Here is a 19,058-nt window from a genome sequence, read left to right as displayed (position 1 = left end):
AATTTAAAGTCCTTCATTCTTAAGATGTGGTTAGGAATTTTAATGTTGCACAATTATAACCTTTGTATACATATTGAAATAAATATTTAATATACATTGATGTGTGCTTTATATTTCTTACAAATGTATTTATTATAAGGAACAACCCATTTATTATCAATAGTACAACCATTTTTTATGAAAGTGCATCTGTTATTTGGTCAATAGTTATCAGGATAATCAATAAATGGTCTCAATATTAAATTATTTTGGATAATTCTTAAAGCATTTGTTATTTTCCATGCAAGGGTTTCTAGGATTCAGATAACCACATGAACCATGTATTATATAATTTATAATTATGTTATGCAATTCTGGTTTTAGCAATGGATGTGGTAACTGTGTAGTGACAAATTCATCAATTGAGTCATGGTTTTTTATCTTGTCTTCACTTAATAACATTGCTAAAAAATGACAATGAGACAAATCTATTTTCTGGAATTTAATAACATAAATATATGCCATGCACTTCCTAAAAATTTCTTTGATACTTATGTCATGTAGGAATTTTTTAAGTTTCAAGTTGAAAACTCTTGAAATAAGATTAAGTTGATCCTCAGGTGATTCATTTGGCTGTAAGTTCTGCATAATTTCAGGCCATTTTGGGTTACATGTAAATGTAATATATAAGTTAGGTTTTTCAAAATGTGTAACAATAATAATAGCATCTTGATGATGTTGTTGCATTGCTCATAGGCTACTAGGAAATGTAAAAGGCAAAATTATAACTCTTCCAAGTTCAGCATTATTAATAGTAGCTTTGTTGTTAACATAGTCCATAAAATCTATGTAGTATCCACTTTTAAGTGTTTTTAATGAGTGCAAAAGAAATTAAGGTAACATTTATATAAGCATCAACCATAAATTGTTAAGTGAGTTTCCCAACATGTAGCACCTGATCATAAAGGAAAGAGTTGTCAATGCTATCCCATTGAGATAATTGATATGTATAGTACTAGAGTAGTGTTACATATGACTCATTGTGGTAAAATTTTTCATGCTAACCTTTATCACCAAATGGCAAAAGTAAAAGATAAATCATAAGATCACAAATTTCATTAAGAATAGAAATGTTTTCTGGCTGTGAGTTATATAGATGTATGTATATTTCTCTATCAAAAAATGGCTCATCCTTATCGATAGCAAAAACAATAGCAATATCATTAGTCTGTGGCAAGTTATAACAATGTAGATTAGTACCTTCACTTTTAACAATCATGTAAACACTATGTTTTGGAATTCCATTGCAAATTGAGTAACATTGTTCTTGTGATTTAAAATCATACATCATTTGAAAAGCTTGTGCATATGGGTTTATTATTTTTAACAAGTGATCTAATTGTAATAATAAATTAAAATCACAATTTGTGTTGAATGGGTTTTGCTTTCTAATATTTGTAGCCTCATATGTGTCAAACATGATGGTAGCATGTTAGCAGCAGGATACGTTGAAGCAATATTATGATAAATTTGACCATGTATTCTAAAGCAATATGGGCCTTTACCACTTAAATTATTAACATTAGCACCCATTGATGAAAAGCTAAAGCACTATTGAAATTTCTTATGTTAATTTTGAAGTTAGAGTTTTTATTTTCATTAAAAAGCATACGTAATATAGTAGGTAAAGATGAAAGTTGGGGAAGGAAAACCTTTCCATTCTGGCAACACATTGATTTTGACTCATTTTCAAAATGTAATGCATTACAAAAAACACATATAAATGACATATTTCCAATATTAAATATATGTGTTGTATGGTTATTATAATTCTTTTGATGTGCTAACTTATAGACAGTATAACTATGATGATTGCATGCATTTGTATTAGTTTCATTAGCATTTTCAAGGTTTATATTTGTGTGACCTTCATCAGCATGTGCTATGTTTAGCATTGTCAAGATCTGAAGTAATTTTTGTATTAGCATGTTCAAAGTCTAAATTAGTTTCTTCATTAGCATATGCAAGGTTGTTGTGAGTATGAATATATGTGCTAATGTCAATAGTTGGAGGCAAGTGGTGACATATGCCTCTTAATACTTCACGAAGCTGAGGCATATTTGCTAGGGAGGAAATTTTATTTGATAAATAAAATGAAATAACCTATCTAGTGCAAATTTAAACTTAAGGCAAGAAATAGATGCAAGTGATGCATCAAAGAAAATCAAAGAACTTATCTTAAAATTTTCAGAGGTTTTAAGTAAAAGCCAGAAAAAATTAAAAAAAAAAAAAATCGAAGACTATATAGTGAGAGCACAATCTGTACACGCCTGAAGCTATAAACAAAAGAGACTAATCTAACAACCAATAAAACCTAGACACAGGACTGGCACACATTTTCCAGGGCGTAGTGAGCATTCAAAAAGCCTCCTATGCTTTTTAGAATACAATGACGTTTGAGCCGTGAGAGGTGGGTGGAGTTGAGAACTCACCTTGGGCTTGTTCTCTCTCATAGAAGGACAAGACCCTCCTGAATATGGGTGGTTTAAAGCCACCAATGATTAAACGTGGTTGTCCATCCGTGGCTCTCCGGACTTCTTGGCTGATTTTTCGGGAACATGCGACGCTGCTACCTGCAAACTGCAAACTCTTTGATGGTTTTGGCTGTGAAGGCTGGCTCTGGCTCCAACTCTGCCGCTGGATCCGGCAAGCAAGCATTAGCTCAATTGTGGCAAGGCATCTAGGGTGAGCTAAAAAGAACAGGCACGGGGATAGGACACCACTGGTGGCACATGTTAGATGCCTGTCTTGCCTCGCTCGGAGCCAATGAGCACCAGAGCTGTAGTGGTCTCCCACTGGCCAGTGCAAACATCAGAAAAAATTCTCACACAACCATGGCTACTGACCCTAGCCCGGGCCTGGGATCCAATGGCCAGCAGGCCTGGGATCCAACAGCCAGCAGGCCTCCCCACTATCACTTATATGTATAGATTTAACTGTTATGATATTCTGGAGGATCTCATCTCTATACATCATACATTGATCAAGTTATTTGTTCTGGTTGGACAATCTGGAACTTGACTGAGTGGAGGATCCTCATGGTTATCAAAGTAGTGCATGATGATGATCGCAAAGAAAATCACAGATCAATTGATTCCTCCAGGAAGCAATAGGCAAAACTCTCATTCTGCACACATAGTTATGTTGATAGAAAGGAAACATACATATTACAAAAGACGATAGAAAACTTCGTTACATGCCAGTCATGAACCACAGTACATACTAGCTCACAAGAATATATGTTTAGGTTTTAGGGTGTTCTTGATAGTTAGAATTAATATGTTAATTAGATTTGTATAAATTTTGATTGTATACATATCTAAATTTGCTACTATTTATCTCCAAAGAACAATACTGAAATTAGATAATAATGTATGTATTGGGGAAGATAAAATCATTTTATTTTATCATCATGAAATTTGAATTTGAATTTTTTTAATTGCCTTCATAAAAAGATACACAACCCTAAACACATCAAGCTTTAAAAGCAATTGAGTTTTCACAAAACCAAAGAATTGTAAACTAGGTTTTCTAACTGGTTTGGTGACATTATAATTTTAAGTGTGTAATGAGTTTTATCTGAATTCATAGTTTACTAAAATTTCTATTATGTATTGGATTTTGCATTTAAAAACATACATAAGTTATCCATATTGCTACCATATTTATATTAAACCTCAAAGTTGGCAATAGAGAATGGTTCTAGACACATTGAGAAAATATAAATTGATAAAATCTAAGAAATGCATAATAGTTCCTTGCAACACAAGAGATGGTAAGATAAGGTAATTTCTCTACTATTATGGGTTAAAGAGGAAATATAATTTATAAATACATTATTTTATTAGTTTATTATGCAATACTTTAAAATTAATATTTGAGCTATAGTTACATGGTGAGTGAAAACCACCAGATTTTTCATATATTTTATATACATGAAAGAAAACTATCCCTTATTGGCTATTACTTCTGCCAAAAGTTTTACTTTAGTTGTGTATGTATAAAAAAAATCTAAAGTAAGCAGTTGGTATTTGTTGTTTACCTTTCTCCTTGTGTACTAAGAGGTTTTTGTTCTTATATATTAAATAAACAATCTTCAAGGCCTTTTGTGCAGATGTAGAGATAATACTGTGCAATGAAAAATTATGGAAAGATAAGTAAAATATCACAGCTCTAGTTTTACCACAGAAATAAAAAAATACTTCAAGAAAATTTTACATAACAACAACTTTATAGTTTATCTTAGTTTAATTTTTACTCAACATGATATTTTTGGCTATATGGTAGTGGATATACCTATAAAATACCTCAATATTCTATCATCTAATGGTTATTATTCATTTAGATTAATCTTGTATTTATAATTAATAAAATTTTAAAACCATTTCCTACTATGAAATAATTAGAAATTACTTTCTGATATTATTAATAATATGTATTTCAAAAGAGTAGTAACAATTATTTTTATATTTTCTTTCTTGCTTAAATACCAAATCCATTATCTAGTTTTTAACTAAAAACATTCAAGAAGCCTAATATTAAATTCTTATATTCAAATTCACTATTTGGTAATAGTTTACAATATTCCTATATTTTGTCATATCCCATCTTTAACAATTACATTCCATTGCCACTATATAGATCCCTTGGAACTGAGAAATGTTAGAATTCAATAATTTTTAAGTAACACACTTTGTCCAAAAGTTTCAATTTCACATTATTGGACTTACTTAACTAAAATCAAGTCATATGGTTATTTCCTTATTTTTTTATTACTTAAATCTTCCTAATCAAAGCATAAAGTGTAAGGTATGTTCTAAGATTTTATTATTCCAAGTGAAGTCAATCATTGCTTTCATGCATAGACAAGATTAAACACCTGGCCACAGCTCTCTAGTTTATTGGGGCTGAAGATAAAAAATAGTGGAATTGGTATTTGTGGAAAATAATCAAAGTAAGAGATCCTCATAATTAGTCCTTGGTCTTGCTAGATGAGGTTGGACAATTGGATATTATTATATTTTGCCAAAATCTTTCATTGCTACTCATTTATAACTTTAGCATTAAAAAAATGCATGAGTTTGACATAAAAATGCTTCAACCAACTTACCAGGTTCTTTAGGAACTTCATGGATAGTTAGAGTCTGGTAGTTAGCAAATACATCTATGAATTTTTTATTTGTATCTGTGATAAATCTATTTTGGAAGCACATTCCATAAACATTCAAATTTAATGAGATTTAAAATATATTTTGTAGATATTTAACAAACAAGATATTTAAGTTATATACTACTTTTTTTCTCTAAAAACTATTAGATTCTAATATTACCTTTCAACAAATTTATCATTTATTACTATAATTTATTTCTACCTTTTCTAGTGGAGGTACCAGCAAATTATTCATCCTCTTAATTAGAATATATATACTTATTATCTATATTATATAGTTATTTATAGTAATATATTTATTATTAATTCATATTTGTAAAATATTTTCATAAAAAATAAAATTTTAGTTTCATTAAAAAAACAATCATCTAATATTAGGCTACATTATGAAATTATAATTAAAACTCATCAATAGTGCATTCATAGTCAAGTGCTGACATTATTAAAAATCTCTTTCTTTTTATTATAGTCATCATTATTAATGCTATACTTTTCATCAAGCAACATCCCACCCCTAGATACTATAAAAAACTTTTATACTAAAATAAAATAAAACTTCATTTCTCAAAATTTATAATACTTTATTTGATAATGAGATTTTAATATTTGAACATTCTATAATCAATATATTTCTTAAATCTTCTTTATTTGTAATTAAGTTTTGATATTTTATGGAAGTCATACAAGAATTTAAGTAATCTAATATAATTCTTCACTGACAACTCTAATAAATTATTTAGTATAGATTATGATACTTTACTTTGATGATATAAAAGTCAAGTTAAGTATTAAAATTATTAAAAGTAATATTAAACACATTAATATCAATATTTGATACAGTTTTAATAAATATTTAAAATAATTATAAATTTTTAATATCTATTATTTTGAGTTTGACATATAAAATACCAAATGATAATAATTCTAACTATGAAGTAATTAAATAAAATATATTGTACTTTTTTAGCTATTGTGATTAATTTTATATTGAAAATTTAGGTAAAAAAGACTTAAAATAAATATTGTTATTTGATATTCATATGAAATTTTTTTCTAGAAGAAATATAATACACTTTTGTTGTTTAAAGTTTTCTTTTACACATAATATTTATAAATTTAAATGATAACTTTACAAATTTTACTATGAAGTTGTTTAAGCTATTAAATTTTCATTGTGGTGCAAAAAAAGAAAGTGATATTGGAAATAGAAACCTTTAATTTTTATATCTATAAATGTAATTATTCTTTCTAAATATTGTTATATTATCTGTTAATGTTTTTTGCCATATAGAAAAATCATGTTATTTATTAAAATAATATGATGTAATTCTCTAATTAGTGTATACATTTATTATCTTAACTAAGTATCATATTAATTATTACACTATAGCATTTTTATTTGGAACTGAATATCAATTTTTTAGACCTAATTAATTTTTTATTCCCATTTCTCAAAATTTAGTAATAAAAAAGTAATGATTTAATAAGTAACAAAAAATATTTTTGAAATTTTAATTAGCAATAACATTCAATTTTTTCCAGGTAACTTGAAGAGTTTATTTATTTTATCTTCTAAAAACTTTAGTAAAATCCTAGTTTTTTTTATTGGATTCAAATACTAAATATAATATAAAAATTATTAATGTTAAAAAGATGTAAAAAGCTCACTATAACTATCCAAAACATAAAACGGCATATTCTGCTACCAGATCGCATATTTCGATAGATATTTTTCCGGGCCCTAAAATTCTCTCTCTTTGTGCGCGATGGCCTGACGAGCGAATCGCCAGCGGTCTTGCTTCAATCGCCCCGCGTGCTCCTCGGCGGCATGGCGGCGGGGAATCGGCTGCGCAAGGGCGAGCGCGTGGAGGTACGCAGCGACGAGGCGGGGTTTCTGGGCAGCTGGTACGAGGCGACGCTTCTCAAGAAGAGCAACAAGAGCTGCTGGGTGCGCTACCGCACGCTCATCGGGGAGAGCTCCGACGCGCCGCTCGAGGAATGCGTGCCGCTGGCGCAAGTGAGGCCCGTTCCCCCGGCGGCCCCGGCGGCCAAGTTCGACGAGGGGGACGCGATCGAGGCCTACGACCGCGATGGCTGGTGGGTCGGCACCGTCACCCGGGTCGTGGAGCCCGACAACAAGTACGTGGTCTACTTCCGCGAGAGCGTCGAGGAGATGGAGTACCCGGCGGCGCTGCTGCGATTGCGGCAGGACTGGCACAACGGGATCTGGATTCGTGTCTATGAGGTACTGCTGCTCAACCGAGATCTTTCTTTGCTGAGAGTTTTCTTTGCTCTTCCTCGTCCAAAGTAGTGAGTTCCAAGGTCTTGGTTTTTGTTTTTTCCTCCTGCATTGGTTACTTCGTCGTTGCGCTGGATCGCTGACGCTATGCTCGCTTGCTTGTCCACCCGCAGAAGAGGAATCCGTGCTTGGAGGCTTATCGCCGGAAGAACACCCAGCCAAAGTACCAAGTTCGGGGCTACTCGGAGAGAAGGGTGCCAGTGTCCAACAGAGAAGACAGGCGGCAGCAGCAGCAGCAGCAGCAGCAGCGCAGGGGAGACGACGAAGATGACGAGGAGGCGGAGCACAACGTCAACCAGCAAGAAGAGCTCAACGACGGGGTGCCTCTAAAGTCACCCAGCGATCATTCGCAAGACAATGCGAACTTGACACCGCCGGGCTCACCACAGGCGGGAACAAACAGTAAAGAAAGGATGAACGTCTCGGACCTCGACAGTCCGGCCGTGAACGGGAGGAAAAGGAAGGATCTTGAAAGCTCGGACCTTGGTGATCGGGGGGAGAGGAGGAATGGGACTCGCGAGCCAGAGCAACAGGAGGAGCAGCAGCTATCGAAGGGAATGGAAGAAAACCGGCAAGAGGAGAAGCAGCAGGGAGGGAAAGGAGGACCCGGGGAGGAATACTGCATGATCAAGTACATCCAGAGAAAGGCTTACTCGTGCGTGCTGAGAGCGCTTCGTTCGAGGTGCACTGGCTTGACTTGGGGCCAGGAGAAGCTAATAAGCGACTTGAGAGACCACCTCGAGATCGACAACGATGTGCACATCAAGCAGCTGGAATTGCTGGACGCTTGGCAACTGGAATGTCACTGCCAGGACTGCCGCTCTTGACAATCGGGGGCTGAATCAAGCGAGAGAATATCATTTTTGTACAGACAGAGGGCCCCTGCATACACGAGATCAAGTCAGCAAGAACGTCGTCTTAAGTTGAAAAGAAAGTTGGATTTAAACCATACCTGAGAGTAAACTCACGGAAACTGGAAGCCACCACCAATGCCTTGAGCTTGAGACGGAGGGCTGATCGACACCCAGAGCAGTGAGATGACAATGGCGAGAAGTCCCGACCAGATGAAAACGATGGTCGGAGTCCTCCCTCGTCGCCCCATGAGTCCCTTCGCAAACGGATAGAGGTGGAACAGCACCCAGGCGCTGAAGAACACTCCGCCGAGTAGCCTGCTCCACTGGGGAATCTCGCTGTAAATAGTCCTGGAAACTCCGACCCCGATCGCTATCAAGTTGGTCATCATGATGGTGATCGGAGGAATCATCAGGGCAGACCACTTGACGATGTAGAGGTCGGCGTAAGCGTCATCTTCGCCTTCTCCACCTGCTTTGGACGTCAGAGTAAAAGATATGTCCACACCAGCGATGACTTTGAGTAGCCCCTGGAGCACGGCTGCCAGATGCGCACTGGTTCCCCCAATGACCCAGAACTGTTCGTTCCGCCACCATTCGTCCAGTGTGATGCCCGACCACTTGATCTCCAGCACAGCCAAAAGGCACAGCGTCACCGTGATAGTCAGGAGGTAGACCAGGAAGGTGACGTTGAGCGTCTGGACGATGAACTGGCCCGTGAAGAGCGACAGTGCCGGGAGGAAGCAGTAGACCAGAAGGAAGATCGACGTGAACGGATAAATCCCGACGTTCAAGTAGGCTATCCGCTGGAGAAACTTCAGCCTCGAGCTTGCAAACAGAGCGTTGTTGCGTGAGAAGAAAATCTCCACTGACCCGGTAGCCCATCGCAAGACTTGGTGCAGCCTGTCCGTCAAGTTTATAGGAGCACTTCCCCTGAAGGCGTCTCGTTTGGTCACGCAGTAGACCGATCTCCAGCCTCTGTCATGCATTCGGAAGCCAGTTACCACGTCTTCTGTGACCGAGCCGTAAATCCATCCTACTCTGTGTCCCCACTCTGTTTTATCCTCGTACCAGCAAGAGATGGCATTGATAGCTTCAGCCACGGTTGCAGCATCCAGTGGTTCACGAGGCTCTGTCAAAGCTCCGGGAGGTCTTCCATACTTCACACCTTGTGCGTCCAGTGGCCTGCCTTGAAATTCCGCCACGGGTATCGACTCCAGAAAGCTGATAGAATTTCCAAACCGTTTTGGAACCAGCTGAGCTTCCGCATCTTCGTCGTCTCCACCGTTCAAAGATGCTATCTCGATATCCGACTTGGCCGACTTCTTCTTGCTGTCTCTATCACCGCAGCAACCACGACTCTTGTGTCGTGGAGGATCGAACGCGTACAGCGCTATCCTTCTGAAAACACAGCCAGTCCCCACGTAAACTGGTCCCTGTACACCATCCAGTGCCCGCATGTTGACGTCGAAGAACACGGTGTTGTGGTTGGCGTAGCGATCGTTTGGATCGATGCCTTCAAAACGCTGCGGGAACTGGACGTAGCAAAGCCTGTCGCCTCCTCGGTCCATCATAAAGCACATTGCTTCCCTCAGCGCAAGAGAGTTGAAAATGTAGTGGTCGCAGTCAAGGTTCAGGATGAAGGCACCGTTGGACATGATAGCACTCGTTCGCACAAGCGCGTTCATGGCGCCTGCCTTCTTGTTGTGGTCGTATCCCGGCCTCTTCTCCCTTGAAACATAAACAAGCATCGGAAGCCGGATGTCAAGCTCAGACGTGTCAATGAGGTTGTCTTCGTCAGAGCTTCCCATGAGAGGCTCGCTACTTGGTGGAGCGAGCATAACCTGCAACGAGAAAAAGGAAAGTTGTAAGAAAGAGACAATGTAATAGAAAACATTGCGTACCTGAATGATCCCAGCATGATCTCCTCGGCTGTGGTCCTTGTTCGAAGACGTCCAAGTTCCCGGCCAGTGGGTGCCATCAGCCATCCAAGTAGCTTTCGGAACATTGAGCGGCTCACTTGGATCACCACCACTTTCTATCTGGTAACGTTTGGCTCGTATCTCCTCGTGAGCATTGTAGGCGTCGGATCTTCTTCGGATTGCATCAGGTAGTCCATTGATGCGGACCTTGAACTCGTCGTATTCTCGCTTGACTCTTCTCCTGTCCTTCACAAAATCCGACCTCAGTTTGTTCTTCGTCGGGTCACCCTTCAGAAGAAAGTAAGTCTCTGGATTCCTAGGCTCGATATCGTGTTTCCGGCAGAAAGGAACCCAGAACCTGGCAAAACTAGCTGCTTCGGCCAGACCTTCGAAAGAGATTAATGCACCACCGTCGTCGGAAAGATAGCAGCAAAGTTTCTCCACCGGATACTCGGCAGCTAGAATCGACAAGATGGTGTTGGCCGTCACCAGAGTTGGCTCCTTGTCAGGATCAGCAGTAGACACGAACACATCGATGCCTGGAAGGTCCGATCTGCCCCTGGGATTTTCGGGACTCGGCGTTTCAAACCTGTCCTTGAGCGCGTTCAAGTCGGTGGCACGGTTGACGGGACAGAGCTTGGGCAGCTGGTCCAAAACCCAAGAGAAGGCGAACCAGATCTCACAGACCACCGATATTCCCCACAGCCACATCGCATCTCTGTTGGGATGTCGAACCCGCCATTCCAAGAAAAGTCCCAGCACTGCCAACCGGACTATCACGAGAAGTCTGTAAAGAACCAGGACATAAAAAACCAAAAAGCAACAGTGGTGCGTACCTGTATGGACTAAGAATCGCAGCAGACACCCCTGTCTTCCTAGACATCGGCTTCCTCGCCTTCTCGTTGAATTTCGGAGGAGCTCCATCATCTCCACTCTCCATGTAAGCCTCGTCCTTGGGCCAGAGAGCGTTCCCATACCCGTAAGTCCCTTTGGTCTCATACAACCATCGAGCGTGATCGAAGTCGGACGTCTGTGTTCTCATCAGCAGCGATGGCTTGCTGGACCTGAGCAGCGAGAGCCTCCTGTCAACTCTCCCTGGGGGTGGCGGCAGTGGCAAGACCTCCCCGTCTGGATCGATCACCTTATACGCCTCCTTGCATCCGGGACACTTCCCTGTGCTCTCCAGCGCATCCACATAGCACTCCCGACAGATCCTATACGCGCATTCGCAAGGGGTGATGTCCTCGCCCCTCTCGTCCCTCATGGACTTCCCATCGCAGCCTTCCACCGAGCACACCCCGCTCCTAGCGCACGCCATTTGGGGATGGGATGCGTCGGCCTCGACCATCCTCTCCAAGACATGGCCCCTCGTCACGCTGTTGAATCCACCGCTGAAGATCGTGTTGGAAACAAACTGCTGCTCCACCTTGGCGGCCAGGATCTGGTCGGCGGGTGTGGAGGACATTGGCTGATTGTCCGGCGTTGGAGGAATGTGGACATGATAGCTGGGATTAAACTCGGAGCTCACCTCTCCTCCAAGATCTTGATCGTCCTTGGACAGCGTCATGTAGCGGCCGCTGGATGTGCGCCTTGTGCCGCTGCTGTTGGGAGAAGGAGTCGTCGCCGTCTTGAAGGATTTCGGGCTGATGAGCTTCCGGAAGGATTTTCCACCTGTGATCGACAGAGAAGACGACGGAGACGCCATTTCTTCACCTGATTTCTTCCGCGATACGGCAATGTGGCTCGGCGATGACCGATTCCTGGCGTGAATCTACAAAACCCTACCCCCCGGATCCGGATCCCTGCGATCGCAATGAAATACCCGGAGATCTGGAGCTGGAGGAGTATTACGCGGATTATCACCGACGAGCACGAGCATCGCCACTAACAGCGCCTTCGCGAGGAATTCCTAGAGCTAAAATATACTATAGGATAGGGAAGAACCACGACGATGATATGATAGTGGTAACCAACGACAACGAGCTCTAAAATGCCAAGCCAACGTCTCGATCGCTAGACCAGTCCCGGGTTCGATACCGGTCATTGGCAGTTTCTCTTTTTTTACTATTCTCTTTCGAAAGGGTCTAGCTAGGGTTTGTCCATTTTGCGTGGGAGTTTGGGCGAGCGAGCGCGCTGCCGGATCTGTCGACAGTCGACCAGGTAATCTCTCAGATCTACGGCCGCCGCATTGTTCTTGGTTCGCATTTCTTGCGGAAGTCCCTGAGATTTCGTTCCGTCTTGCTTGCAGCGATGACAAGATCCAGCGGAGCTAGGGAAGGCGATTGGAAGTGCTCCGGCTGCTCCAACCGGAACTACGCGTTCCGGTCGCTGTGCAATCGTTGCAAGCAGCCGAGAATTCTGGTCGACACTGACACGCCCCCGGATTCCAAATGGCTTCCTCGGATTGGCGACTGGATATGCGCGGGTCTGTAAATCCTCTCCTCCCCCTTGGTGTTTGCGTTTGCGTGCTCAAGTGTTTGCGTCCTGCAAAGGTGTGTGCTCATTTGTAGCAGTAGTAGCAGTAGCAGTAGCAATAGCAAGCACTAGAAAGACCATCTTTTTTTTCTTCCCTTCTTCTTTGGTTCTTTTTTCTTTCGATTTTTTCGAATTCAGCTGTTCAAGCTGGCGTGATCCGGGTGCGTTTGTTTTTTGTTTTCTGGTTTTGCTGTGTTGCGTGGGGACGCCTTACTGGATGATGGCTTGCTCGTGCAAGCGTCTTTCTTTCTCCCGCGGTGCTGGTGTGTGCGTACGTCGTGTGGTGGTGTGTGTACTACTACTACTACTACGTACCAAAAGGCTGTAGCAACAACAACTATGCCTCGAGAGACAAATGTAACAAGTGTGGCAAGCCCAGAGACGTCGCAGCCTTGCCACTGTCTGTAGCCGCCGCCGCCGGGTCGGGTGCTGCGGTCTCGGCGCCTCTCGCCAATGGAGCCGCGCTGGGCCTCAACATGGGGATCATGCCGGCTCCAATCTCGCTCGGCACTTGGAACATGAACGCTGCTGCTCTAGCCAGAAGCGTCCGCTTGAGTGACAACACTTTAGGAGGTGTTGGTGGCGGTGGCGGAGGCGGTGGAGGCGGTGGTAACTGGCGGATTGGGGACTGGACGTGCACCTGCGGCTACGTGAACTATGCTTCGAGAACCACGGTATGTCTCTTAAACCCTTTCTTGGTTATTCCTTCTCTTAAGCTGTTTGTGATTTGCTCTGTGCAGTGCAAACAATGTCATTCCTTGCCAGCGATCGCATTGCCGCAACAAAACTTGAGTACAGTTGGATATCAAGGTATTCAAAGCTACGCATTGCCACAACTCTCACTCACGTTCCTCTTGTGTCTCGTGCCGGAAACTTTAGTTTCTGGGGTGAAGCGCCAGGCCTCTGATGAGTTATCAAACGATTGGGTAACCAAGCGTCCACACGTTGATCTCTTGCACCAGGCCTACATGGTAAGTAACTCATGCTTTTCTGTTTAAACGCTCTCACTGATTCTTTTGCAGGCATCTTTTACTTCTTGCGGAGGATGGAACGACCGTTCAGGGCTTGTCCTCGGAGGGCTCAACTTGATCCCAAACCTGGGACTTCCCAATCCAGCAGCAGCGGCAGCGTTGCAAAACCCTCCAAACGTCGGAAAGGGGTGCGTAGATCTCTCACGTTGTTTCGAGCTTTGATACCATTGAATCACTTGTTTTGCTCTTCAGAGCCAAACACTGGCGCGCTGGAGATTGGATTTGTACAAACTGTGACAACCATAACTACGCATCCCGGGAATGCTGTAACCGGTACGTTATAGGAGGAGGAGATCTTGCAGTGCTAAACGCTCGCGTTTGTTCTTCGCAGTTGTGGACGTGACAAAGACGCGGGTCGGCCCATGAAAGCAATGTAATGCTACTCGTAACCGCTGATTTTGTATGTACCATTAACACCATTCTTTGCACTGGGAATCTAGTCAAAGATGGTATTTGATTTGGGTTGACTATGTAAGGTTGACTTGTTTCCGTTTGGTCAACAATAGTCTAAACTCAAAGGATGGAGATCCAACATTTCTTTCTCAAGTGGGCAGTGATCCCACATCATCCATTGTGATCCATTTCCTGCCCGGAGATCCTTCATGGCCACGCACTCTTGGCCCTCCACTTGGATGCACACCACGCTTCCCTGCCGCCGAGCACGCACTCCGTGAAGAATCACTTCCACTGTCTTCCCGGCGATGCCACTCCATTCGTAGTCCCACACGTCCGAGGCAAGCTTGGCACACTTTTGGGTGCCATCTCCGTTGAGAATGTAGATGTCGAGGTTGTCGTCGTCCAGGACAAGCTTGAGGTCCCCAAAGTCGCCAGCCCCCGCATACACGGCCTCTATCCAGTCCCTGTTCTTGAGAGATCTCCTCTGGAACCGAACACTACACTCCGACTTGGCGAGCACCGACCACGCCTCGGTCGCAAAGTCGAACGTCAGCAGCCCTTGCAGCTCGAAGCAGTCGTCTTCCAGGCGCCACGAGTACTTCCCTGGCCGGCTGCTTGCTCCGGCAAGAGCAAAGCATCCACCGAGCTCTGGCATGGCTTGCGACTTTCTCCAGGATCCACTCTGGGAAGTATAGACGTAGGCGTCCTGGCTATCCTCATGCTTGGCGCAGACAATGCTGAAACATGGAAGGCCGTCGACTGCGTCGCTCACCCAGAAGCCCGTGATGTAGGCCTCGTCCTCGAGAAACCCGCAAGCTTGGAGCTCCAGACACGAACAGGTTGCCGGGTTGAAGACCACGAACTCCAAACCGGCACCTCTCGAGTTCCTCTTTAGCAAGACCAGTGTGGCGTCGGCCGCTACGAGCTCGTCCCAGCAAGCCGGCGATGGAGCTGGCATTCTCCTCCAAGTCTCGCTCTCGATCGAGTAGAAGCACAGGAAGTTCTTGATGCATTTGAAGGCGGCTACGAAGCCAGGACCTGCCACCTTTTGCTCCTCCGGAACAAATCTCGAGATGGCCCTGCTGCCTGTGTCGATCTTGAGAGGGTAGAGGGAGAGCATGCCTTTGCGGAGTGGACAGTGTGGCCAAATCGCCCAGCCCTTGGGATTTCTGGAGCTATCTCCCTGGGTTGCGAAGCTTGAGTTGTTTGCGAGCTGGATGCAAACGCCGTGGTTTTCCTGCTTTTGGACGCGCATCTCTGCGTGGCAGCCGGGAGCTCTCAGCCATTTCGGACCAGGCCAGGGAGGAGAGCCTTTCGCAAAGAGGGTGTTGCCGCAATCCATGAGAACTTCCATGTTTGCTCCCGCGTAGCCCACACGCACTCGCGGAATCTCTTCTTTTCTCTGCCGCTTGCGTTCCTCCCGGTCGATCGATTCATCCTTTTCCTGGGCAGCACATCACTTACACCATTTCTCCTGGGCAACGTCGAAGCTCCGGATCTCCTTGCCCAGGCGCCACCAAATCACGCCATCCTTACACGCAGGTCCATTGGGTCTCTTCTCCCAAAACGTTGGAGAGCTTTCAAGCCGTTTCCACGCCTTACCCTCTGACTTGTAGAGAAATCCATCACCATCGATCGACCCAATTCTTCCTTCTGGAAGAAAATCCCTGCCTATACCATCCACCACGACCCTGTACCGCCTGGACGCTTCGTCCATGCTAAATCCCGCCAGGAGTGGCTCGCCATCCATCGCCGGGAGCTCCTCGCAGCTGCCCTTGCCTGGGTCGAAAACTAGAAACACCGTTTTTCTTACCCCCTCGGCGATCCTCCTCTGGAACAGCACGAGCGAGCCATCGGCGGCGACAAGATCGTCCCAGGGCACGGACGGCGCTGGGATGGTGCGCCACAGGCCCGATCGAGCCGACATGAAGCACAGGAAATCCTTGGTGCCGTCGAATGTCGCGACGAAGCCCGGATCGAGCCGCTCCATAGCTCTTACCTAGAGTCTCCCGCCAAAGAATTCGAAAACAATCAAACCTATTCCTAGACTGGAGTCGCTTTGACTGGTCAATTTTGGTCACTTACACTTGCAGCTGGATCAAGCTCCAAGCCATGACTTCCATCCAGCCAAGATGTTCAAAGACTGGATCGGGAATGACACTCACATTCCTCATCCTGGAAGTTTTCGCCATGTTGTTCTTACGCGAGAAGCTGGAAGTCATTGTTGCCGAGAACGGTTGCGAAGTCTCACTAGTCCTTGACCAGGCCTGCTGATCTCATGCGCCATTTCATGACGTTGGGCTTGAGAGGGATCCCCCTGCATCCTTGAAATCAACTAGATTTTGTATAAATCAAAGCTTATCAGAGAGTTCTCGGAAAAACTCGATAAGGGACACAAAAACTTTCTATGGCCTACATGTCGACTTGCTGATTCCTAGATTTTTCCTATGTCAAAAGGTGTACAGGCAAATGTTATGTGTCAAATACTACATTTTCCCCTGAAAGGACATGTGTAAATTATCAAACGAGAGGGCTGAAAAAACAGCATAGAAGAGACTAGCATATAAGAAACTACACTGGAAAAGTCCAAAGCTGGAAATCAAAATCAAAAGCTGAGACGTGTGGATTGTTCACATTTCATGAAAGGTGCTTTTTCTGCGAATGGATTTGGTCGTGAACCTTGCCGCCATACATGCTTTCATGTCAACGTAGGAACGCTGGCAAATTTGCGTAGGGCAGATACGGTTACGTAAACCGGGGATGGTCAAAGAATGTCTAATGTCTTTGCTCGTTTTGGACTTTTATGTTTACTCGCCTGGTCACTCTGTTACTCGGTTAGTCGGTTTGGTTGATTTAGCCGCCTAAATCAAAACCAAATTTGAGCAATTGCAGCACAGAGTGGTCAAACTTTGTATGCCACTCGTTTACATGTTTTAAGAGTTATTTGAACACACGAACCTTCTATTCTTTAATATTGATCAATTTAGACATGTGCTTCCCAAAGCTTGCATGAAAGGATCTGGAAAGCAGCGAGAAGCTACTTGCTCAAGAACTGGTCTCTAGTACCCACACGTACCCATCAACGTATAATACAATATTATTCAGAGAGAACAGTCCAACCACGGACAACTATTTTCGTCAGAGTTGGACGGCTTGGCCACCTATAAGAAAGAAACCCAAGAACCGCCTCAACGCATTTCTAGCAATCCCTTATTTGATCAAACTACATTCTCATAGAGTGTGAATTCACGCATTGATCAGCTCTCCATCATGGGTTATCCCAAGGACAAGATCGCGTTCATGTATATCCACAGGGAGAGGGGCGAGGTGTGCTTCATCTCCCAATCCGCATCATGGCATGTCCCGGTTGCCGATCAAGGAGGCGATGGTTTCGTGTTTTCTTCCATGGTTGCGAGCACGGCCGCGGAATTAGAGGCGGCCAAGAACGCCACGCGCTCCACCACTCCAGAGATCCATAAGTACAATATATCCTTTCTTGACGCCGCGAGCTCATCAAGCTGGGAGGCGACTGTGTACGAGAGATACATTGGCAATGGATTCGAGGGCGTGGTTTTCTCCATGGATGAACCAGCGCTGGAGTCGAGCGCGACCGATTACTTGGCCACTCTCCTGCTGGACAACAGCGTCATGACGAGGGATTGCCTCCTGGAGCCATTCGCATCGCACACTCCACTCGAGGTGGACGTGATCGCCTCCAAGGTGGTGGACATCATCGAGGCAAATTACATCCACTTCCCAAGGCACGACCAGTGGTTCACTAGCGGGGGCAAGCAGAGGTTCGCGGACAAGGTGAGGTATCACGTCGCAAGAAACGTTCCTCTCGAGTTCATCCTTCCAGCTTTCCCGGTGAAGTCGTGCAACTCCGACAAGACTTTGGGGAAATACCCCGACAAGGCCGAGGAGCTCGCAATTCATTCCATGAAGATTGTCGCGGACCTCATCAAAGCCGTGTACGCCCCCGGTGTGCACTACAACGTCGTCTCGGATGGCCATGTCTTCTCTGATCTCGGTAAAGATCATACGATCGATCCAAGCTCTTTTCATGACTAAAGCTCTGTTCTTGCAGTTGGATCTGACGATGCTACCGTGGATACATACGGAGAGATGTTTCGCGAGATGGCGCACGATTTGTATCCGGGCTTGGTCAGCTTCTACCGCCTAGACGAATTCTTGCTGGACAACCACAGCGACGAGAGCATAGAGGAGCTCGTTTCCGGCACCGAGCTGGAGCATCCCGTCGCCACCGACCTCACCTCCAACGCCGAGACAGCGAGACGAGCTCTCATCCGCTTGTTTGGAAGTGACGAGTCGGCCGTGCACAGGGACATCAAGGAGGACCCGGAGACGCGCAATTTGTACCGCGGCTTCTCCAGGTTCATGCTTGAGGATCTCTACGAGCACAAGAGCTGCAAGAGTCTCCCATCGAAGTCGGCCAAGAAGAAGCTGTGCAGCCAAGTCGGCTTCCTCATGATCCTGAGGAACCGCGCCTACTCGGCGATGGTGGAGTGGCTCTTTCCACTGCAGCTCCGCGTCTCCATCCACCCGCATCCAAACCGCGGCCCCAAGTACGGCATCAACGTCATTCACTCCTCGCTCGTGGCGGCACAGCGCTCCTCCGAGGAGAGGAACTTCCACATACCGACGCCGTGGCACAACACAGTCGTGGAGCTGGCCGATGGCAAGTTCTTGCTGCTGCACTCCAAGGTCATCCGGGGATGGGGATCGGGTGTGGGAGATTTGGCTTGCGAGGAGCTCGAGCATGAGATGCTGCTCAAGCGTGACGGGTTCGAGATGGCGCTTGTGAGGTATCCGGATGGGAGGCCCAGCCACTACAGGCAAGTGAGCGTGTGCTAG

General features: G+C 44.3%; 4 protein-coding genes across 4 annotated transcripts; 3 read left to right on the top strand and 1 right to left on the bottom strand.

The window, feature by feature from the left end:
* The first annotated feature begins 6,799 nt into the window (after positions 1–6,799).
* On the top strand, positions 6,800–8,457 carry LOC9657811. Its single transcript, XM_002978104.2, has 2 exons — positions 6,800–7,454; positions 7,622–8,457. The coding sequence occupies exons 1-2, from the start codon at positions 7,038–7,040 to the stop codon at positions 8,333–8,335; spliced, it is 1,131 nt and encodes a 376-aa protein (XP_002978150.1). The 5' UTR covers positions 6,800–7,037; the 3' UTR covers positions 8,336–8,457.
* On the bottom strand, positions 8,330–12,219 carry LOC9653126 (cellulose synthase-like protein D2). Its single transcript, XM_002977932.2, has 4 exons — positions 11,118–12,219; positions 10,264–11,068; positions 8,461–10,203; positions 8,330–8,390 (listed from the first exon to the last, which is right to left on the bottom strand). Exons 1-3 carry the CDS (start codon positions 11,984–11,986, stop codon positions 8,473–8,475), a joined length of 3,405 nt encoding a protein of 1,134 aa, XP_002977978.1. The 5' UTR covers positions 11,987–12,219; the 3' UTR covers positions 8,330–8,390; positions 8,461–8,472.
* LOC9657810 lies at positions 12,031–14,281 on the top strand. The gene is made up of 9 exons (XM_024682912.1): positions 12,031–12,246; positions 12,363–12,441; positions 12,530–12,706; positions 13,078–13,430; positions 13,497–13,566; positions 13,636–13,727; positions 13,779–13,915; positions 13,980–14,060; positions 14,119–14,281. Exons 1-9 carry the CDS (start codon positions 12,031–12,033, stop codon positions 14,162–14,164), a joined length of 1,251 nt encoding a protein of 416 aa, XP_024538680.1. The 3' UTR covers positions 14,165–14,281.
* A 3,172-nt stretch (positions 14,282–17,453) lies between these two features.
* On the top strand, positions 17,454–19,058 carry LOC9657809 (spore wall maturation protein DIT1). Its single transcript, XM_002978102.1, has 2 exons — positions 17,454–18,213; positions 18,271–19,058. The coding sequence occupies exons 1-2, from the start codon at positions 17,454–17,456 to the stop codon at positions 19,056–19,058; spliced, it is 1,548 nt and encodes a 515-aa protein (XP_002978148.1).

This window comes from Selaginella moellendorffii, unplaced genomic scaffold (genome assembly GCF_000143415.4).
Source record: "Selaginella moellendorffii unplaced genomic scaffold, v1.0 SELMOscaffold_36, whole genome shotgun sequence".
Classification (NCBI taxonomy): domain Eukaryota; kingdom Viridiplantae; phylum Streptophyta; class Lycopodiopsida; order Selaginellales; family Selaginellaceae; genus Selaginella; species Selaginella moellendorffii.
The sequence above is the reverse complement of the archived record's forward strand: the minus strand, read 5'-3'. Positions and strand labels throughout refer to the sequence as shown.